At 42.7% G+C, this 23806-nt stretch overlaps 1 protein-coding gene and 1 non-coding gene across 2 annotated transcripts; one reads left to right on the top strand and one right to left on the bottom strand.

Annotated features, from left to right (window-relative positions):
- Positions 1 to 1055: 1055 nt before the first annotated feature.
- Positions 1056 to 1128, bottom strand: TRNAV-AAC (transfer RNA valine (anticodon AAC)). The gene has a single exon. It is a non-coding gene; the product is annotated as a tRNA-Val (tRNA).
- A 573-nt stretch (positions 1129 to 1701) lies between these two features.
- On the top strand, positions 1702 to 7427 carry ACTRT3 (actin related protein T3). The gene is made up of 2 exons (XM_003416249.4): positions 1702 to 2877; positions 4720 to 7427. The coding sequence occupies exons 1-2, from the start codon at positions 2678 to 2680 to the stop codon at positions 5636 to 5638; spliced, it is 1119 nt and encodes a 372-aa protein (XP_003416297.1). The 5' UTR covers positions 1702 to 2677; the 3' UTR covers positions 5639 to 7427.
- Positions 7428 to 23806: the final 16379 nt, after the last annotated feature.

The following is a 23806-nucleotide window of genomic DNA, read 5'->3' as shown; positions in this document are numbered from 1 at the left end:
GTCTTTGCTTGAATTTATTCGTCTTTTTCTCCTCATATTTTTTGCTGCCACAGTCTTTGCTTTTTCTAATTGCTTTCTTCTCGGTAAGAATCAAATCTGTGAATAAAAAACCGTCATCTGAAACTGGTTGTTTTTTCACTTCATCTTTCTTCTCGGAATATGCTTTTCTTTCTGACTCCACTTTTGTGTGTGGTGGTGGGGGAATCCTTTTTGGTATTTATTAATTCAGATATATTTACAGCTGTCTTTTTTTACTAGGTGCTTTTTTTTTTTTTAGGGTGGTGCAGTGGTTGAGCTAACCAGAAGGTCAGCATTTCGAATCCACCAGCTGCTCCTTGGAAACCCCATGGGGCGGTTCCACTCTGTCCTATAAGGTTCCTGTGAGTTGGAATACACTGGAAGCAATGAGTTTGAGTTTTAGGGTTTACTAGGCACCAGGAGTCCCTGGGTGGTCAAACGGTTAATGCACTAGGCTGTTAGTGAAAGGTCGCTGGGCCAAATCAACACAGAGATGCATTGAAGAAAGGCCTGGCAATCTACTTCCAAAAAAGCAGCCATCGGTAGCTATGGAGCGCAGTTATTCTCTGATGCACATTGTATTCCCATGAGTTGAATCCACTGACAACTGGTTTTCCTTTTTTTTCTTGGTGTCAAGCGTGACGCTGAATTTTTAGAAAAAGAATAAAACATGGTCTCGATGGGCAAAGCTGATGAACTATATACAAAGATTGATCAAGAGGCAGCAGAGCTAACACTTTTTTTTACATTGTTAGATTTTCCCTTCTAGATTGTACACTATTTTTCCAGTATCAGATTGTGCAGTGAATTTTTTTTTTTTTTTTAAATCTGGGACGCTTCTTTCACGGGGCAAGCGTTCAATAAAAAATATGGTGACCGAATAAAACAAAACCCAAAGTGAAAGTTCAAATTCCCCAAATTCCGCAACTTTCCGCAAATTGCTTGTAAGATTATGCCTTTTAAAAACGGCAGAGGACTGAACGAACATTGCACAGTACCGGTTGAGATGGGAAAGCTGGAAAACTGAGAAAAAAATGTGTTTCCGCCCGGTTTCGAACCGGGGACCTTTCGCGTGTTAGGCGAACGTGATAACCACTACACTACGGAAACTTCTGTGAAGAAGAGGTCTCTCAAAGTCCTGATATGGATATGGTAACATACAGCTCACTAAAAAAGAAATTAAGTAGGATTAACGGTATTTTCGAAAAGGAAAAAAAAACTGAAACGGAAGAATAACCATATGCCCAACTAAGCAGTACTAAAACTATTTCAAATGTTTGAATTTGCGAGCGATTTCAAATCCCTCGAGTACTGCTGTAGAAACCAGGCACCGCTAGCTCCCCTTCCTTTCCGTACACCCCTCCTTGTCTGGGAAAGCAGCCTTGTATTACACGTTCTTCTCCCGCGTCGCGCTGCGGAGGGTCCGGGGAGCAGTCGGGGGCCTCGGCTGGCATGGAAGAGCGGACCACGGTCAGTCCCGTAAGTCCCTGCGAGCACTGCAGCAGCTCGCCGCCCCAAGCTAGTATTTTACGAGAGAAAAAGCGACCCTTTTCAGCCTCTGGTGGAGGAACGCGAGAATTGCTTTTTAATTTCCTTCTTGTGCTTCTGTAGACCAATGGGAGGTTTCATTTGAGCAGTTGTTTCAACATTCTCTCTAAAAAAAAAAAAAAAAAAATTCTCTATAGCATGTGCAAAACTGAGGTGGAGGGCCGGGGTGGGGAGTAGAGTATCTGGACAAGAAGGTGCACTTTCTCGTACACAATGTATTGGAATTTTTCTAAATTTGAATTTCATATGACGCAAGGAATCTCACTTCTTCTGCAAAGAGACGTGACACAGTCTTATGTCTGAAAATCAAGACTATGAAACGAGAATGAGCTTTCAGATTACAGCGGGGGAAAAAACGACAAGATTTCTAAAAGAATGTGAAATTCTACCATTTTGGTTTTCATTCAGCGCTGTACATCGTCTTTAGGGAACACAGGTATGAAACACAGCAAAACATTGCTCAGTAGACAGAAGAAGAAAAAAAAGTCTTTTAAAACCCATTTAAAATCCTAGCATTTTTTCCCCCTCCTTTCTTTTTAGGAGTTGACGAGCGTCTCAAAGTAAGGGCTGTGAGTGCCTCTCCCACCGCTACAACTTCCCCGAGTTAGATGTCCCTACATTTCCCAGGGTCAAGGGTGCGTTCCTGAGCTTTCCGCAGACCCTGGACCCACACTTGTTCATCGGAATTCAACAGCTTTGCGAAATAGTGTTTCTGGCTCTTCGAGGTCTTGGAGAAACGCACTTGTGAACAGTTAGATTTAATCCTTCGGGGGGAAAGTCGGGTTTTCCTGATGTTAGTATTCTCGGATTCCCAAGGGAGCCCATCCGAGACAAGGCGTAACCGAGGGCGGTTCTGTGGAGCGCAGGGCGTGCCCAGAGTAAGCGCGCCCGGCCTCTCCCGACCCCCAGCCTGCCCCAACCGAGAGCAGGACCCCCGGCCGTGCCGGGGCCTCTGTGACGCGGCGTTCCAGACCGTCGGGTCCGCGCGTCGCTGGGCCTGGTAAGGCGGCGGAGAGTGCCGCCCCCGCGCACTGTCGGTTCTCCCGGAGCAAACCGCAGCCAGGGCAGCCGGAGAGGCCCGGCGACCCGACGCGGCGGCGGCGGCGGCGACATGAGCTACCACCAGCTACCGGTAGTGATCGACAACGGCTCGGGGGCGATCAAGGCGGGCCTGGCTGGAAGCCGGGAGCCCCAGTTTGCCTGCCCGAACATTATCGGCCGCGCCAAGGGCCACACCTGGGCGACCGAGGGCTCTGAGGCACTGTTCGTGGGCGACCAGGCGCAGGAGAGGCGAAGCTCGCTGTCCATAAGGTAACTCCCGCTCAGGCTGGGGTGGCCGGGCGGGGCTGCGATGCATGGCAGGCAGGGCGCAGGGCGGGCGTGGAGGGCAGGCAGGGAGGGTCCAGGTGGGCGGCACCGATGTGAGAGAAGGGACGAAGGAGTGAGTAGCCGGAATCTCAGCCAGTGGGCGTTGTTGCAAACGCCCGGGCCGCGGCTCTACGGGTACCGAGCATCTCAACAGTGAACAGTACTTGCTCTCTATCTATACGAATGCATTCAACCCTAAAAATAAAGTTGTTGTTCATAAAATGCCAATTCATTTAAGAATGTTGTTTAATTCATGGTAGCTTTTGTCTTTATGGTTATTCTCTTCAATTAATTGATATTAAAACTGTATTTACCTCAAAAAGTTAAACTAGAATCACCACATGATCCCGCAATTCCATTCAAGAGCTTAAAACACTTGAAAGTAGGGACTCAAACGGGTATCTGTACACCAATGTTTAGAGCGGCATTTTTCACAAGAGCCAAAAGGTTGAAACAACCCAAGTTATTTATCTATTCTTCCATCAACAGAATAAATAAAATGTGGTACGTAAATACACAATGGAATATTTTTCAGCCATAGAGAAATGAGGTTCTGATACATGTTACAGATATGGGTGACCCTTGAAAATACTAGGGAGCCCTGATGGCGCAGGGGTTAAGCTATGCATGTTAACCTGAAAGTTAGCAGTTCGAATCCACCAGCAGCTCCTTGGAAACCCTATGAGGCAGTTTTACTCTGTCCTGGTGACGTAGTGGTTGTGCTACAGCGCTAACTAAAAGGTCGGCAGTTCGAATCCACCAGGCGCTCCTTGGATACTCTATGGGGCAGTTCTAGTTTGTCCTGTAGGGTCGCTATGAGTCGGAATCCACTCTATGGCAACGGGTTTGGTTTATAGAGTCGCTATGGGTTGGAATCAAATCAAGGACAGTGTTTTTTTTTTTTTTTTAATCATTATGCTACATAAAATAAGACATACGCACAAAAAAAGATATTGCACTATCTGACTTACATAAAATATCTAGAATAGGCAAATGCATAGAGGCAAAAGTTTAGTAGTCGTTACCAGGGGGTAGGGGTATGGGGGATGGAGAGTTATTGCTTACGGAGTACTGAGTTTCTACTTGTGGTGATGAAAATTTTGGAAATAGCGGGGATGGTTGCACAACATTTGAATGTAATTAATGGCACTGAATTTTACACTGAAAAATGGTTAAAGTGGCAATTTTTGTTTATTTTTACCACAATAACATTTTTTAAAGTTATTGTTAATATTGACGGATCTGATAGTGATATTTTTAAATATTTGGTAATTGCTTAAAGTCTTATCTGTTGGGATGCAAAATAAAATACTTAGAAGTGAACTGATATATGAGGTCTAGGATTAGCTTTAAAACATTTCAAGAATAAAGTAAGTGAAAGCAATAAATCAAACAAAATGTTAAAAATTATTGATGCTGGGACCTGGGTACCTAAGGGTTTATTATAATAGTCTCTCTACTTTTGTGTATGTTTGAAATTTTCCGTAATAAAAAAAAATTTTTACAAAACCAAACCTATATTTACTATTATGTGAGGGTTTCCCAACCTTTTTTTTTTTTAAGCTTTGAAGGGTCTTCCAAAGGGGAGAAAGAATGGAATGTGATAAAAATTACAAACGAAGGTGCTGTGCTAGTTTTTGCTGATAGCTATCTTCCTTGAGAGGCTGTGGTAGTCACTGCCCATATAGGGTTACTGGTAATAAATATGGGGATAAGCCCAGGGTTGAGGAGAATTGAAACTGGAAAAGTAAAGAGCTGCAATTTATTTTATTGTTCTCCCTATAGCTATCCAGTGGAACGCGGTCTCATTACTTCCTGGGGAGACATGGAGATCATGTGGAAGCATCTCTATGACCATGACCTGAAGCTAAAGCCCTGTGATGGTCCAGTCTTGATTACAGAGCCAGCACTAAACCCACTGGTCAACCGGCAACAGACCAGTGAAGTGTTTTTTGAGCATCTGGAGGTTCCTGCCTTCTATATGTCCATCCAGGGTGTCCTGGCACTGTTTGCTGCAGGCTTCACAACTGGCTTTGTGCTGAATTCGGGTGCCGGGGTTACCCAGTGTATACCCATCTTTGAGGGTTACTGTCTGCCTCATGGTGTCCAGCAGCTAGATCTGGCAGGCCTTGACCTCACCAACTACCTCATGATGCTGTTAAAGGACCATGGTATCATGCTGCTTAGCACTGCAGACAGACAGATTGTCGCAGACATTAAGGAAACCTGTTGTTATGTGGCAATGAACTATGAAGAGGAAATGGCCAAGAAACCTGAGTATCTGGAGAAAGTTTACCAACTGCCTGATGGGAAGACTGTCAAGCTTCATGACCAGCTCTTCAGGTGTTCAGAGGCCCTCTTTGCTCCACGTCTCTTGAACCTTGAGGCTCCTGGTATTGATAAGATGTGCTTCAACAGCATAATGAAATGTGATACAGATCTGAGGAATTCCTTCTTCTCCAATATTATCCTTGCTGGGGGATCAACCTCTTTCCTGGGTTTAGAAAAGCGGCTAGTTAAGGATATAGCAAAGGTGGCACCTGCCAACACTCCTGTGCAGGTTACAGCTCCCCCAGAAAGGAAAATGTCGGTGTGGATGGGAGGTTCCATTATTGCATCCCTGTCTGCCTTCCAGGACATGTGGATCACTGCCGCAGAATATAAAGAGGTTGGACCCAACATAGTGCACCAAAGATGCTTCTGAAGTACAGATGAACTGGTTAAAACATTTTGAGCATATATGACAGAGAAAACTTTGGATATTACATGTTTCTGGTAGAACAGAAAATATTTTAATCACTGGATTGTCCGTGTCTCTGATGTATTTTTATAATTGGGGAAAATAACAACGGTGAAGCAATCGAGCAGATGTTCATTGAATAGAACCTAGTTAAATGCTAGAAGAAACACTATTCTGTGTCTTTGAGAGTTTACATTTCCCTTGGGGAGAAAGCAATTTTTGGTAAAACAGAGTATGTGCCAAAAAAGTGATAGAGATTTAAGCTTGTTGAAGTTTAGGGAAAGAAAGTTGCTGTAGTGCGGGAAGATTTCAGAGAGGAGCCATGCCACTGTGGATGGGATGGAGTTAGGAATGGGTAGAGAAAAAAAGGGAGGGGGGATGGGGAGGAAGGTATCCAGGCAAGGATAATGGAGTCAGGGGGTAGAGATGAGAATGAACAAAGCATATTTAGGGCATGTTTAATAGACTGATTTTGTTAAAAGACTAAGAGCTATGACTGGAAAGGTAGATTAAGGCCAGGGAATGGAAACCTTTAAGTGTTAAATGTTCTCTAGGCAAAGGGAAGCAATTAAAGATTTAAAAGCAGGAGATACAACATAATGTGGTGGTGGTTTGTAGGATAAATTAGACTGGGAAGGGCCTGGACATGAGGTGATCAGTTAGGAAGCTATTAGGCTAAACAGAAAGTAGCCAAGTCCTGTACTCAAGATTATAGGCAATGGAACTGGAAAAAAAAAATTATGAAGAAATAGCAAGTCTTATTGTGTAATTAGGTAGATGTGAAGGGGCAAAGAGGACTGAGATGACCTGGGTAGCTGAGAGAATGTTGGCAGCATTGACATATGACAATTTAGTTATTTACTCTGTGCAAAGCACTGTGCTAAGTACAACGAGTGCTAAACCAGGAGTCAGATCCTGCCCTTAGGAAGCCAGCAGTCTGGTAGAAGATGTGAAATTGATGCGTAAATTACAAAGTAGAAAGTGATTTAGCATCCTAGTAGAAGGATAAAATGCTCTGGGGGGTTCATAGGAGGGAGAATACCAGTTGAGGGACTCAGAGAAGACTTTCTAGGAGATTTGGCCTTGGGACTGGGCCTGAAGGACAACGGGAATGTAAACCTCATGGAGTGCCCTTCCCTCTGAATTTAGGAGCAGCATGCAAGATAGGTCCAGACCCTGCCACCTGCCAGGCGCGTAACTTCAGCAAGTTGTTTAAACGTTCTGAAGATCAATTTCCTCATCAGTAAAATGGGAATGCTAATCTCTACCTGTCTCACAGGATCATTGGGAAGTTCAGACGGGATAATGTACCTAAAGGCAGTTTAAAAAAAACTGTAAAATATGCCATTTTTTGCTTACAGAATTTACAGGGCCAGTTCAGATGCCACCTCTCTGGAGTCAAAATTGATTATTCCTTTGTGTCCTCTAGTACATTTTATTACTTGTACTTCTATTGACCATGAAGTCTTTTGGTTTGCTTGTCTTTCTCCCTCAGTAGACAGAAGACAAGTTCTTAGAAGGCAGGGATTGTGACCTTTTCCTTTTCATCGCTGTCCCCTTTTCTTGATATATACAAAAACCCATTGCCATTGAGTCAATTTCAACTCACAGTGACCCTATAGGACAGAGCAGAACTGTCCTATTGGTTTTCCAGTGAGCAGCTGGTGGATTTGAACTGCCAACCTTCTAGCTAGTGGCCAAGCTCTTAACCACTATGCCACCGGGGCTCCACCACAGCTGCAAAAAAAAAAAAAAACAAAAAAAACCCATTGCTATCAAGTTGATTTTGACTCATAGCAACCCTATAGGATTGAGTAGAACTGCCCCATAGGGTTTTCCAAGGAGCACCTGGTGGATTTGAACTGCCAATCTTTATTACTTAGCAAATTATTAATAAACTCTTAACCGTTAATGGTTAGCAGCCAAACTCTTAACTATTACACTACCAGGGTTTCTACCACAGCTATAAAATAGGCATACAGAATTAACTAGAAACACACTCCTAGCAGAGGGAACAGGGCAAAGGCCCAGAGGTGCATGCATAGGGAGCAGGAAGTAACTGTTTGGCCCAAGCCAGGCATTCGTGAGGAGGTACATTTCATCCCTTGGCACTTGTCTCCCATTTTAATGACTGTAAGCAAGACTAGCCCAGATAAGTGTAGAAAATGATTTTCTGAGGGCAGATTAAACAGGTGGTGCATGTTAGATTCACAGCACCGTTGTGTTGTTAGGTGATACTAAGTTCCAACTCAGCAACCGTGTAGGACAGAGCAGAACTGCATCATAGGGTTTCTAAGGAGCAGCTGGTGGGTTTGAACTGCTGACCTTTTGATTAGCAGCCAAGCTCTTAACCACTACACCACCAGGGGTCACAGCACTGTAGAATGATTTCAACCCCTCGCTTTAGAATTCTAACGTATAGCATATATATTCATTTATTTTTGAAATAGGGTTAACCCAACATTCCTATGGAGCAGTTCTACTCTGCACACGTGAGGTCCCCATGAATCTGAACCAATTCCACCATAACAACAATTATGCATTATCTAATTTAAATGTCATCATCCCAGAGAGACGGGCAAGGCAGATATTATTCCCATTTTACAGACTAAGAAATTGAAATTTAAGGAGGTTATAAGATTTCAGTTTAAGGGATCCCGAAGTAACTTGCCCCATTAGGCAGGCACGCACACAATCCTTAACCAGAGTCTTTTAGGTAGTTAACTGAGCAAACAGCCTGGAATATTCTGGGCAGACTCTAGCCTCCTTCTTGGGGTTGCAGATGATCCTTTTCCGGTAATCCAGGGAAGGGGAATAACATGCTGTGGAAAATCCGGTTACATTTTCCCTGCCTTACAATCCTCACAAATCAATCCCCTTAACAGGAGCCCTAGTGGTACAGAGATTTAGAGCTTGGCTGCTAACCAATCCACCAGCTAGCTGTTCCTTGGAAGCCCTATGGAGCAGTTGTACTCTGTCCTATAGGATCGCTATCAGGCGGATTCGACTTGACAGCAGCAGGTTTGGTTTTTTTTTTTTTTTTTTTGGTTTCTGGGTTACATTCTTTTATTCTCTCAGATTGAGGATCCAATAGTGGCAAGTCCACGGAGTTTATCCCATTGGACAAGAGTCCAACTTTTAAGATCGTCAGGCCGAAGCGGGCTAGTTATAGGTATAATTGCATCAACACCGGCCATTATAAAATCTGCTACCATTTATGGATTTTTCTTCCTATTTCACATGTAATCACGACATAGCATTACCTTAAAGCAAAGTCAATGGCTGAAGGCCTTTATTTCCTAATAAAACAGAGATTTAGTTCATGTTAAGATTTTCTTAACGTTAAGATTAAGAAGTATAATTAAGTAGTTATACTTAAAATAACTGAGCAGGCATTCTGAAGGAAGGGAGTAGGCCAGCAACTCTAAGGCTATTCACCGAAAGGATATTCTGGTTTAGTGGGTCAGTGTGCTGCCCGCTAAGTTGGAATCAACTCGAGGGCAGTGGGTTTGGTTTGGTTTTGGGTGCTGCCTCCAACAAACGGGGTAATCAACCAGACTTGGAAATCTGTGTTTTCTATCCCTCTGCCTTAAAATTCTGATTTTTTAATGACTTTCTTTTTCTTAAGGTAGTCGACGAGCATTCCAGTGACGCCAGCCGTACCCGGTCTGTAAACGATGAAAAGCTCTAAAGCACTTCGTGTTAGTTTCCCAACTAAAGCGCACGGGGGGAAAAAAAAAAAAAACCCACAAAGCTTTCTCCAATTGAACGTGGGGAAGGGTGGCGCTTGGCCACACTCTAAGAGCTTTTGTTGTTGTTGGCTCAGCTCTCGCGAGAGCCAGTGGGAGAAGGCCTTGGCCAATCCGCGCGGTGGCGGTCTCTCCCTTTATAAAGAGGTGCGGCGGCGCGGCTGGTGCGGTGGGTTGAGGAGGGTACGCCCGGGAGGGCAGTGGTCTGTTCTGTTCTAACCCTAACTGATAAGGGCGTAGGCGCCGTGCTTTTGTTCCCCGCGCGTTGTTTTTCTCGCTGACTTTCAGCGGGCGGGAAAAGCCTCGGCCTACCGCCGTCTACCGATAGCCTGGAGCAAACAAAAAAATGTCAGCCGCCGGCCGCTCGCCCCTCCCGGGAACCTGCAGTGGCTCGCCCGCCCAGCCCCGCTCCCCGCCTGGAGGCCGCGGTCGGCCTGGGGCTTCTCCGGAGGTTCCCGCTGCCGCCGCGAAGAGTTGGGCTCTGTCAGCCGCGGGTCCCGCGGGAACCAAGGGCGAGGCTGGGGCCTCCTGAACGCAGGGAGAGAAACGGAGCGGTTCCCCGCGTGCGTGCGCTTCCCTGAGTTGTGGGATGTGCGCTCGGGGCTCAGCTCCGACAGGTGCAGCCTGCCGAGGGGCTCTGGGGGTCGGGAGGTGAAGAGAATCGTGGTCTGTGAGGGTGGGGGCGCCCTTCGTGCGTATCCGTCACCCCACGTCTTCGGGGTTGGGCTTATGGACCCCCAAACCTGGCAGTTTGGGCCTGGGAGCGTGGGAATTGGCAGGAGAAGCGAAGCCACCTCCAAAGTTGGCCCAAATGAATGGGCAGCGAGTAGGACGTGCCAGCTTGCCATTGCTACCTAAGATTCTTTTTTACCCCCTTTCCCCCACTTTTCTCTCCAGTACTAGGAGGAGCACTGTGGTGCAGTGGTTTAAGTGCTAGGCTGGTAACTGAAAGTTTCGCGACTGGAACCGACTAGCTGCTTAAAAAAAAAATTAGGGGGAGAAAAATGTAGCTGTCTGCTTCGTAAATATTACAGGCTCAGAAACTGGGGTAGTTTTACTTTGAGTCGGAATCAACGGCAGCGGGTTTGGGTTTTTTTGGTAATGAGTCAATCTATTGAATGGTAAAGGGTTTGGGGCTTTTTTGTACCTTCCCCCCCACTGGTTTTGTTGCGTTTATTTTGTCACAACGTAGTTCCTGTACTGTTCGTTTTGTACAGGTTTTGTCTCTGAGCAGATCTCTACTAGTCAAGTCAGTGGGGTGTGAGGGAGCAGTGTTTTTTGTGCATTCATAAGTTTGTTAGATTTGATGTTCTCTACACAACAAGATTTGTGTTTTTTATGATCATAGGTGTTCACCTCATTTGCCTGAGCCTTTGGGTTCAAGACATTAAGTAACGAAAGACTTAATGATGAACACAGAGCCCTGTATGCATCCCCCCCCCCCCCACTTGGATCTGATTTCCTTTTTGAAGAGAAAATTAAGCTGGTGGCAAACTTGGTTGAATAAAACGACTAATAGGTTATTCTGCCCACTTATCCCCAAAACATAACTCCAGGTTTATGTGTGTATGCATTTTGAGTCAGCGTCTTCACTTTGGAAAACTTTTTGGGGCCAGTTGCAGGGGGAGATAGTAGCGATTTCGATATAAAGGCAAGCCATCTGGATGACAGAGGACCAGAATCCTATTGACAGGGTCAGTTAGGGTTGTGTCAGTGAATTGTTGAGCCTGCATTTCTATAGCATTTCAGGCTGTAACTTAAGGTAGGTACCTTAGTTGTTTAACGCGCATATTTGTTGGCCTTACTACAGTTAATTACGAAAAACTGGAATCCCCGGTTCTAGTAATGTTCCTTAAGCAGAAGAAAAAAGCATGGCTCAACATGATTTTGTGGAAAGAATGTAGGATGAGTTGAGAATGAAGTACTAGTTACAGTTGTGTTGATGGCTTTCCTAGACTTGAAGCAGCCCAGCTTCACTAAGCCTCCTTTAATCAGACGGTGACCTCTTTATGGTCCCTTTTAAAGACAGCTAGGGCTCCTTGAACTACAAATAGATGTCTTTTGTTCCTGCTCCATCTAGTGGTACTTGGGTTTCTTCGCATTTACAGAATTTGTGTGGGGCCCGAGACAAGGATGACCACAGACGGGAAATGCTTTTCTTTCTCACGTTTTAAAAGCAAATAGTGACTTGATAAATACAACTTAAAAGTTTTAAGTCCAAGAATAGCGATTATGTTTGAAGTCTTTCCTCTGACTAACGTTTACTAAAAGTAAATGTTCCAAAGAAAAATTAACAAAGATTTGATATAATTTTTTTCTGCCAGAGTATACCTTTTTTCTTCAGCCATACAGTTGTAGAGTAGGACGGAGCCTTCAGGGTCCCCCAATGAGAACATGAAAAATTTTTAAAAGTTATAAATGTGACAAGTACAACTTAAGAGTGACAACATCACCATACCCTGCTCCACTGTGCCATAACTTCTGGGCAACATGGCAAATCTTCGATGTACTGCCAGGTTGTACCCGATTTTAGATAGCCAGGAGGCTGTTAGAAAAAGGGTACTTGTGATGGATTGAGTTATGTCCCCAGGAATTACATCAACTTGGCTGGGCCATGATTCCCAGTATTGTGTGACTGTCTACCATTTTATCATCTGATGTGGGTTTCCTGTGTGTTGTAAATCCTGTCTCTATGAATTAGTGGCAGTTACATTAATGAGGCAGGACTCAAGTCTACAAGGTTAGATTGTTTTAAGCCAGTCTCTTCAGAGATAAAAAAGCGAGCAGAAGGACCGGGGGACCTCACACCACCAAGAAAGCCAGCACCAAGAGCAGAGCACATCCTTTGGACCTGGGGTCCCTGTGCCTGAGAAGCCCCTAGACCAGGGGAAGATTGATGATAAGGACCTTCCTCCAGAGCCAACAGAAACCCTTCCCCTAAAGCTGGCATCCTGAATTCAGACTTTCAGCCTCTTAGACTGTGAGAGAATAATTTTTTCCTTGTTAAAGCTATCCACTTGTGGTATTTCTGTTACAGCAGCACTAGATAACGCAAGACAGTACCAATAACTAATACAGATTTCTCCATTTCTATCACATCCTATCAGAGCCCGAGCACAGATTAACGGGGAAAGGAGTTTTTATTACTAAAAATAGGAAGTGGACAGTATACAACAGGTGAGCAATCTGCCTGGCTCAAAAGCTATCTGGGCAGAGATGACAAGTTCTACGCACACCCAACCTTGTATCATGGGTGGGAGGTTTATATAATAAATGTGACAAGTGCGACTTAGGAGTGACAGCATCCCAGACCCTGCTCCACTGTGCCATAACTTCTGGGCAACATGGTAAATCTTCAATGTACTGCCAGGTTGTACCCAATTTTAGATAGCCAGGAGGCTGTTAGAAAAAGGGTACTTGTCATGGAGTCAGTTACATGACTCGCCATTTTCTTCCCCCTCCCCATTTTCTGGAACCTATCTCAATGGATATAGCTTCTTTTATGTGTGCCTTCCAGCTGGCATCATGGCTGGGGGACAGCATGGAAGTCTGCCTACTGCCAGTCTCCCCCTGCACAGGTAGGTCCACTTAGCTGGGCTGTAAACAATGTTATGCATGACCCACTAACACCATGGTTGAGAAGACAAAAGTTCTTCTCCCAGCAATTTTGTACCCCAAACCTACATGACTAATTGTATCTTTTTAACTCTGCTAACAAACCTCTTACTGCAGCATGCCCTCCTGACTTGCTGAGAAAGGGGGTGGTTAGCCCAGAGTTGTATCTTTTTAAACCTGCTAACAAACATTAGGTCTCTGTGGTGGTGGTGGGGTGTTGTTCTGAGGCCTAAAGATGCAGCTGGGAAAGGAAGGAAGAAAACCATTGCCACCTGGCTTGTCCCAAGGACTGTCTACTCCTCGCAATTTAGTGCCATGAACTTTTCCCATGCCTTTTATATTATTTAAACCAGTGATCCTCAAAAGGGTGTAAGGAAGGGATATATGAAGTTTGAAAATAACCATATTTATCCCATTTGTTTATTTTCTGTTACTTACGTTGAATTTTCAAATAAAAAAGGAGAATGTGAGAATTTTGTGTCCATGAAGGAAATTATGGCTTTAAAAATATTGAGAAATGTAACTCCCAAACATTTCCTGATTTACTCCCCTGATTATACTCAATGTTGCACAAACTAATTTCAGTATTTGCCAAGGTAAATACAATTAGGTAGACTGGTGTGCCCCAGGAGCTGTGGTTGTTGTGCCAACTAAAAAGTTGGCAGTTAGAATCCACCAACTGCTCCATGGAAACCCTGTGGTGCAGTTCTACTCTGCCTGTAGGCTTGCTATTAGTTGGAATCCACTCCACAGCAATGGGCTTTTTGGCTCTTGCGTGGAAAGGAGAGAGTTCTATAAACCACCACTGTCTCCCATGTTAAATTCCAAAACCAAGCCTATTGCTGTCAAGTGGATTCTATCTCAGAGCTACCATGTAGGACTGGGTAGAACTGCCCCATGGAATTTCCAAGGCCGTATTCTTTACCTGAGCAGACTGCCACATCTTTCTCCACAGAGTGGCTGGTGGGTTGGAACCACTGACCTTTGGTTAGTGCTCTAATTAGCGATGTTAAATTACTTTAAATGTCAAAATTTAATAGTATTTTGAAAATAGTAGCGGTCCTCCTTCGCACGTAAAGGGTGTAGGGATCTGGCTAGGGCATGGGCACATCCTTCTGTGTCCACTCTGTGGGGTCTCAGTAGTGCTGTGAGGAGAACCAAAGCTTTCACTTCACTTGGTGGAGTTGAAGCTGTTTTCTCATGCCTTCCCTCTTGGGAGGGCGTTTTTGTTTGTAGTGTTACCGGAATAAGGTTCTTGCCTCTTACTGGTCAAGAATGAGCAGGTAAGGCACGTAGAGTTTTCCACACGAGCAAAGCTTTATTGAAGAGGCTTGAAAGCAGAGACAAGGAGGGCCTAGAGCAACACTTAACCCTCATCTCACAGAACAAAAGATGGGCCTGAGTTTTTAAAAGTTCTTGGGCAGGAAAAGATTTATGTTTCTTCATAGACACGGGTGGGGATATGTTAACTAAGGTGCATGCACGGCAGCTTTCCAAGATGGCTCTTGTCCTGGAGGCCTCTGGGGCATCACCCCTGTGCAGTCTTTGATTCCCTAGGTTCGATTCCCCGGCTGGGGCTGCAGCCCTTCACTGCCCCGGTGGAAGGTCACACAGCGGTCACAGGTGGATGTTCTGCACATGTCTCTGGCCCTGGTTTTCTCCAGCTGCTTCTGAAAGGCAACTTTAAAGAAGTTTGCTGGCTATTTTTAGATACCCTGCCCCACTGTTCTGGGGAAAGCTTTTGTTTCTGTGCCTTGGTCCATTTCTTGTTACTTTGTTTGCAGACTTGGGGGCCCCTCTGTTCTTTGTCTTATTAAGTCTCTAGGTTCCACCATCAACCCCGTATTATCTCCCTGATAGTATAATTTATCTCTTTTTTACTTGCTTCTCCTCTAACCACACCAGTCTCTTCACTATTTCTCAAACGTACCCTCTGATCTCAGGGCCTTTGCTCCTTGTCTTACTAGTACCTTCATTTGTGTTGCCTCAAATTCTCATTTCTGTCTTGTAACAAAAAGAAAACAAGAACAAATGAGTAGGAGGGTGTTAACCTGTTGTCCAGTCATTCCAACTCATAGCAACCCTATAGGACAGAGTAGAACTGCCCCATGGAGTTCCCAAGTCTGTAATCTTTACAGAAGCAAACTGCTACATCTTTTTCTGAGGAGCAACTGGTGGGTTCAAACCGCTGACTTTGGTTAACAGCCAGCCCCTAACCTCTGCACCACCAGGGCTCATTTAACCTGACTTAACTTGGCCCAAAACGGAGTCACTCATGCTGAGCCCCACATTAGTAATTCGAAACCTCACTTTATATTTCTCATATATGCGTAACCTTCCCAGGAGCCAAAACCCAGGTTAATCAATTGACTCTTGCATCAGCAGAAACCTAAAGTAGCTGATCAGGACATGCACGCAGAGTTTAACTTAATTGCAAATAAGGAAAGAAAATACCTGCCAGCCAATCTGAAACCTGAACAACATAGCTTCTTTGTATGTTTGTTGTTACAAAAGACATTCCACTTGTACTTCTCTTCAGAACTCTTAGCTGACTCCAGATCAGATGTTGCTCGGTTCATGAAATGAAAAATAAAGCTTCGAGGTCATACATAAATTTAACAGTGTGAAAATTTTATCTTTAACAAGAGTATTGTGGTCAAGCACGTGGGCTTTTGAGTCAAACTAGCCTGCGTTCAAACCTAGCTGAGGGAATTTAGTACAGGTCACTCAACTTTGGATGCCGTATGTAGATATCCTAAGACTTACCTTGAAGTATGGTTGTGAGGGGATACACAAAATAACATATGTAAGAGCAACTGGTATTAATAGAGGAGAGGTCTATCTTACTCTCTTTTCAAGTGATGACTTAATAGCACTCTGAGTGGTGTGTTGTAGCTATCCCAACTGGAAGTGGTTTTAATTTGTGATTTTAGTAAGGGATATGTGGATAAGGATGGAAATGCTAATTAATGGTTTGTGAATTCTTATCTAACACTAATTATGAACTTGAATTTGATGCCCATCTGCAATAAATGTTCTAGATAATGCGTGACTTTCCTAAACTTTGTCTTATGGACTGTAGGTTTCTCCTTTTTTGATTTTTATGTGGGTTCCATGGCTATCTATATTAGAAATGTTAAAATGTCTAAGTATAGCTATTAAAAGTAAAGAAAACTCATCAGAAAAAATACAACAATGAAGAAATAAGAAAAGGCTAAATTTTTCATATGATCAAGTTTTGAATGAGAATGTTATAGCTAAAAGGGAAAACATTACTTGTACATATCATTTGCAGAAAATAGTTGGATTCACCTTTTTTTTTTTTTTTTTTTTAAGAATGCAAGTAGTTTGCTAAAGTGAGCCAAGTGAGTTATTTTCAACCTTGGAAGAAAAACTCAATTAAAGCTGCCGTTGAACTGTAGTGGCACCGAGGAGTTCAGCTTGACCTCATATCCCAGATGATAACCATCTCTCAAGGGTACAAACAAGGAAGCATAGTTATCAAAGAATGAGAAATACATTTGTTCAAAGACCATTTACTGCTTTAACAAGAGGGGGATGCTGGCCAGAAATGTATCAGCACCTAACCCAGTGCTATTTATAGTTTTAACCTGTTCAATGACTTGGGGGACAATTAAAAAATATCTTTGAAGTTGTAGGTATTCATCATCATATCTAATAATGCCTACTTTCTAGGAGTAATTTATCTGACTTATTTTTCATGACACCCTTGTGAGATTAGGCAACTACCATTATCTCCGTTTTGCAAATAGAGAACTAAAACCCTGGGAGGTAAAATCACTTAAGAAAGGTCAGTGGCAGGCCCAAGAATTTAAACACACACACTAAAGCTTTTAACTCCATTTTAGCTTAACTACAGAAAACAAAACAAGAATGAAAAAATAAGAACCTCATACCTTTTCATTCTCATTTGGTGTTAATGGTCAATCCATTTTACCTTGTCTGCCTTGGTAAGGAAAGGTGTTTGAAATCAGGCTTTTCACAATATGGAATCTTATTGCACTGGGAAGAATGAAATATCCACAAAGCTGTGCCATTCATTTAGCAAACAGTAATTGCCTACTCTGCAACATGTTGCATTGTTCGGAGTGTTGAGACTTCATAGGTGGAAAACATATTTCCCATCTTTAAAAGTCAATGTTACTTTATTTTATTCCTCACTTTCCCACCTCTTTAAATGTCACTGCCATACACCCAACCCTCAAACCAATTGCCTGGGCGCCTTCACTGATGTCTTACTCTCCCCTCACCCTACCACGTCCTCGCATCTAGCTAGAAAACATACCCTGAAGCCTTCCTTCCATTCTTTCCATCTCCATTGCCACCGCCCTAATCCAGTTCACCATAATCTCCCGCTAAGACCTTCTAAATAGTCTCCCTGCTTCTTACTTTGCTCTCCACCCACCTCCAATTCATTCTACACGCAGCCAGAGTGATCTTATTAAAATACAAACTGAAAAATATTGTGAAACCCTTCAGTGGTTTCACATCGCACTCAGAATAAAATCCAAAATTCTTATCAAAGCTTTGTATAATCTGGTCCTTGCTTACCTCTCCAGCCTCATTTTAACCCCGCTACTCTTTCAGAGTCCCTGGGCGATACAAATAGTTAATGAGCTTAGCTGCTAACCCAAAGGTTGGAGGTTCAGGTCCACCTAGAGGCACCTTGGAAGAAAGGCCTGGTGATCAACTTTCAAAAAACCAGCTAGTGAAAACCCTATGGAGCACAGTTCTACTCTGACATAATGGGGTCACCATGAGTCAGAAACGACTTGCCAGCAACTGGACTCTTTCTTTCACTGTACTACAGACACACCAGCCTTCTTTCAATTCTTGCCAAGCTCTTTCTCACCTTAAGTCCTCTTTTGAAATTCCCTGCACTGGCACTTGTAGGTCCTGGCACCTTCTCATCCTCAAGTCTCAGTTTAGATACCACCTTCTCGGAGTCCTCTCTGACCCCCTTTGCAAACAGGTTCTTCTCTAAAGGCATTCTGTTGGTTACCTTCATAATACTTTTCCTAATTTGTAATGAATTATTTGCTTATTGTCTCTCTTTCACTGGGCTGTAAGCACAAGGGTAGGGTCTAAGGCATTTAGCTTATTCATACATCTCTAGTGCTTAATATAGTATTTGCTGAATGAATGAATGTTGTTGGGCAGAGGACAGACCACCTAATTGTAACTGCTGTTTTACCAGCACAGCGGCAAGCTGCTAAGTATTTGTCTGCCAAGGAATAATGCTTTCTAGTTTTTTTCTGCTATAAAAAAAAGCTGAGAAGTAGAAAAACAATCACACTTCAGTAAAACTCATGTTATCATTTGGTATATTTCTAGTCTCTTTTTACATGCATATTTTACACGATCAGACTTAATATAATATGCATGCTTTATATAATTATATTTCATATTCTCCTTTTTTCACTTAATAGTAAGTCATGAGCATTTACTACTAAAACTTGCCCAGAACACTGGATCTGGTGACAGCTGTAGACCTTGAGTAGCTGTACAGATTAAATCACTGAATCTTTCCCAGAGTCCTTCTACTAAAATGAAGGACACACTGTATTTTCCGTTTTACCTTTCCTGATCCTCTTTCCTGCTGTGCTTTCTCACCCACTGCCAATCAGTTTTTGACCAAGCAAGAGATAAAGATGACTGAAAGAGTAAAAGAAATAGAGAAAAATAAAGATGACTCACAACACTGAATCCCTTCCCCAGATTACTTTCTTTGTGGCACAGGCATGTATGACTGGGCCTGAGGAGAAGGCACTGCCCTGGGTCTGGGAGTCAGCTGAGTTCTAAATCACAGCAGTCAAAGAAATTAATGCAGAGGCTGGACAGGGACCTGACGTGCCTCTCCTACATCATGCTCTTCTGCATTCATTGGCAGCCATGCATGCGTTGTAGGTGGGATTGACTCACCCTTACCTAGATCCAGGAATAATTCTAATCCATTCTCCCTCTCCATAGTGATCATTTCTGGGATGATCCAGTTGGAAGGAAGTGTAGCATTTTGGCTTAATGGGTGACTATTAGTGAAGTGAGGCTCTCTATCTCCCCTGGATGAGAATGAAGACGCAAGTAACCGATATTGCTGCTATTAGGCGCTTATAGCCAAGATGGAAGCCAGCCTAAGGACAGAGTCAACACACAGAGAGGTGAAGCCCTGAGTGAATTGTACTTAGAGCTTGCCCTTCCTCTGGACTGTTTAAATACATGAGCTGATAAATCACCTTTATCGTTTAAGTCAGTTGGAGTCGGGTTTTTTTTTTTTGCTTCTACTCAAAAGCACCTTAATTGATACTGGAGGATTGAACGACCGCAATGTGATTGTTATCTTTTAAGTAATCATATTGTGGCACTGTTCTAGAAGAAGGATTAAGGTGGCTTCTGCCCTAGAAGGAAACCCTCCCTGTAACACAGGAGACCTGCCTCAGAGACTTCTGGAGCCTGTTTTTCTCCTACTCGGTACTGCTCTGCCCTGGACGCAGACAGGTGGTGTTGCTAGTGCTAGAGGCAGGACTTGCAAGTTTTGGATACTATATTTGCAAGTAAATTTCCTTCTATTAGAGATGTTTCATAACTTCCAAGTAGTATGGGTATTGTTTAGAGTGTATAGTTTATCACTCACTGAGTTTGTGGTTATAATATTAAATAAGAGAGGCACAAGGGCTGTAATACTGGGGCAGATCCAATCTTGACAACAGCTCTATGCTATTCAAGATTGTAGACCCAAGAGCTAGGAAGTTGGGGTCACAGAGTATGCTTTAAACGTTTATCCTTAGAGATGAAAGAATGCTTTTTTTTTTTTTTTTTTGGTCCAGTGTGTAGCTTTTCAATAATGAGATGTACAATAATGAAAACTGAGTTTTTCTGCCCTTCTCCAACTCCTACTCCCATTCTTTCCTTTTCCCAGGACTAGCTATAATCTTATTTGGTTGATTGTTTATTATTTAGATGACTATTTGGAGTTCATACTCTTATCATATTACTCATATGAATGGTGTTATAACTGAAGTGAGACTATTCTAATTTTTGTCTTAAAACTAATTTTTAAAAAGCAAGTGTTTAAAAAAGAGTTAAGTAAATGCTATTGGATGACTATCCAACAAGCCATTCCTGTTATATTTTCCTTTGCTATATATTGCAACACCTGAATATAGCAGAAGGTGGCACTGTCGATGATAATGCTTCTCAATGTTTGACTTTCATATTAACAGGTCTTCGCCTCCCTATTAGACAGAATGGTGTTCCTTGTTTTTACCTGTTCATTGATGTAGTTTTCTCTGCTGGTGCAAGATATGCAATTAACACAGGGTTATATGGAAAAGTATTATGCAGGATTTTGTCTCAGAAAATGAGTAGAGAGATATTCAGGTTTGACATGCATAAACTTGTTTAGTTTATTGCAAGGCAGTTATGACAAGTAAGACCTCACAGCATTCATTTAGAATTTTCAATTACGATTACAATGTTAGTTTAATGGGTAGAATCCAAATCTTTAGACTTCATACTTTCACCTTTAACAAGAGGTCTCAGGAGGAAGGCTTGACCACAGCTGGAGTTGGCAAAAGTCACTCTAGCTAGGGTCCAAGATTAGGGGTGGCAGACAGAATCTCAATTCCATCTCTACTTTCTCTCAGTAAATGAGCAGAAATTTAGGGTTTATATGTGAATTTGTCACCCTGACTCCACATGACAAGGGCCAATGTGAAGTCAAAGACTAGTATGTTACATCTTTTACTGAATGACACATTAGAGATACTGAATGACACATCTTTTCTTCCAAGTTAGAGATTAGGGAGGTTTAACTATGTTATGTTTTCATGTGTCGCAGCATGCTGGGGCAAAGTGAACTTAAAGCTGTTTATAATCTTTATATACTTTACATGCTTCTATGTCTAAGTTCAAAAATTTCTAAATAACTTTCCAGTGAACTACAGGTTTCTAATGACTTACAGTTAATTTTAGAGAGCCTCACAAAGGTAGATGTTTGGATTTTTAAGTTCATATTATGAGTACTTATACACATGTACTTTGAAAGGCGTGTTGTTGTTGCTGTCAGGTGCCGTTAAGTTGGTTCCAACTCATAATGACCCTGTGTACAACAGAACGAAACACTGCCAGGTCCTGCGCCATCCTCACAATTGTTAGGCTCGAGCCCATTGTTGTAGCCACTGTATCAGTCCATCTAGTTGAGGGTCTTCTTTTCTCACTGACTCTCTACTTTACCAAGCATGATTTCCTTCTCCAGGGATTGATCCCTCCTGATAACATGTCCAAAGTATGTGAGACTTAGTCTTGCCATCCTTGTTTCTAAGAAGCATTCTGGCTGTACTTCTTCCAAGACAGATTTGTTCCTTCTTTTAGCAGTCCATGGTATATTCAATATTCTTCGCCAACACCATAATTCTAAGGTGTCAGTTTTTCTTCTGTCTTCTCTATTCATTGTCCTGCTTTCACATGCATATAAGCAATTGAAAACACTATGGCTTGGGTCTTCAAGGTGACATATTTGCTTTTTAACACTTTAAAGAGGTCTTTTGCAGCAGATTTGCCCAATGTTGTTTGATTTCTTGACTGCTGCTTCCATGAGTGTTGGCTGCTTCCGTGAGTGTTGATTGTGGATCCAAGTAAAATGAAATCCTTGACAACTTCAATCTTTTCTCTGTTTATCATGGTGTTACCGGTCCAGTTGTGAGGGTTTTGTTTTCTTTATGTTCGGTATAAGCAATACTGAAGGCTGTCGTCTTTGATTTTCATCATTAAGCACTTCAAGTCCTCTTCACTTTCAGCAAGCAAGGTTCTGTCATCTGTATAATGCAGGTTGTTAATGAGTCTCTTCCAATCCTGATGCCACATTCTTCTTCATATAGTCCAGCTTCTTGGATTCTTTGCTGAGCAGACAGATTGAATAAGTATGGAGAAAGGATACAACCCTGAAACACACCTTTCTTGACTTTAAGCCATGCAGTATCCCCTTGTTTTATTTGAATGACTGCCTTTTCACCCATGTACAGGTTCCTTATGAGCACGATTAAATGTTCTGGAATTCCCATTCTTCACAATGTTATCCATAATTTATTATGATCCACACAGTCAGATGCCTTTGCATAGTCAATAAAACACAGGAAAACATCTTTCTGGTATTCTCTGCTTTCAGCTAGGATCTATCTGGCATCAGCAATGATACCCCTGGTTCCATGTCCTCTTCTGAATCAGGCTTGAATTTCGGTCAATGTACTGTTGTAATCGCTTTTGAATGATCTTCAGTAAAATTTTACTTACATGTGATATGCATAATATTGTTTGATAATTTCTGCATTCAGTTGATCACCTTTCTTTGGAATAGGCCTCAGTAGGGATCTCTACCAGTCAGTTGGCCAGGTAGCTGTCTTCCAAATTTCTTGGCATAGGAGAATGAGCACTTCCAGTGCTGCATCTGTTTGTTGAAACATCTCAATTGATAATCTGTCAATTCCTGGAGCCTTGTTTTTTGCCAGTGCCTTCCGTGCAGCTTAGACCTCTTCCTTCAGTACCATTGCTTCCTGATGATATGCTGCTCGTGAAGTGAATGAATGTCAACTGATTCTTCTTGGTATAGTGATTCTGTGTATTCCTTCCATCTTCTTTTGATGCTTCCTGCTTTGTTTAATATTTTCCCTGTTGAATGCTTCAATATCACAACTCGAGTCTGGAAATTTTTCTTCAGTTCTTTCAGCTTAAGAAATGCCGAAAGTGTTCTTCCCTTTTGGTTTTCTAACTCCAGGTCTTTGCACATGTCGTTATAATACTTTATTTTGTCTTCTCGAGCTGCCCTTTGAAATCTTCTGTTCAGCTCTTTTACTTTATCATTTCTTCTATTTGCTTTAGCTACTTGACATTTAAGAACAAGTTTCAGAGTCTCTTCTGACATCTATTTTGGTCTTTTCTTTCTTTCCTGTCTTTTTAATAACCTCTTGCTTTCTTCATGTATGATGTCTTTGATACCATTCCACAACTCCTCTGGTCTTCAATCATTAGTGTTCGGTGTATCAAATCTATTCTTGAGATGGTCTCTAAATTCAGGTGGGACATACCCGAGGTTGTACTGTGGCTTTCGTGGGCTTGTTTTAATTTTCTTCAGCTTCAACTTGAGCTGGTATATGAGCAATTGATAGTGTGTTCCACAGTCGGCCCCTGTTTTTGTTCTGACTGATGATATTGAGCTTTTCCATCATCTCTTTCCACAGATGCAGTCAATTTGATTCCTGTGTATTCCATCTGGTGAGGTCCATGTGTATAGTCACTCTTTATGTTGTTAAAAAAAGGTACTTGCAATGAAGAAGTCGTTGGTCTTGCAAAATTCTGTCATATGATCTCCAGCATTGTTTCTATCACCAAGGTCATATTTCCAACTACCAACAATTCTTCTTTGTTTCCAACTTTCACATTCCAATCACCCCAAGTGTCTGTCAGCAGTCCAGGTTTAGCCATGTAGACATCCCAGGGGATGGTAGGAGCAACCACCTGGAAGGCACCTGGGGACCTGAATGACCACGTGGAGCCGAGTCACCTAGAACACTCATCTCACACCTCCACACAGGAAGAGATAAACTTCTTTGCTATTTAAGACAATGCATTCTTGAATCTCTTTATTACAACAGCCTAACCTTACCCTAAGGAGCTCTAGAGGTGTTATTGTTAAGCACTGGCTCATATGATTGTGGGGGCTGGCAAATCCAAAATCTGTGAGTCAGGCAGCAGG

This window comes from Loxodonta africana, chromosome 23, assembly GCF_030014295.1.
Source record: "Loxodonta africana isolate mLoxAfr1 chromosome 23, mLoxAfr1.hap2, whole genome shotgun sequence".
Taxonomy (NCBI): Eukaryota; Metazoa; Chordata; class Mammalia; order Proboscidea; family Elephantidae; genus Loxodonta; species Loxodonta africana.
This window is presented reverse-complemented; position numbering and strand designations above follow the sequence as displayed.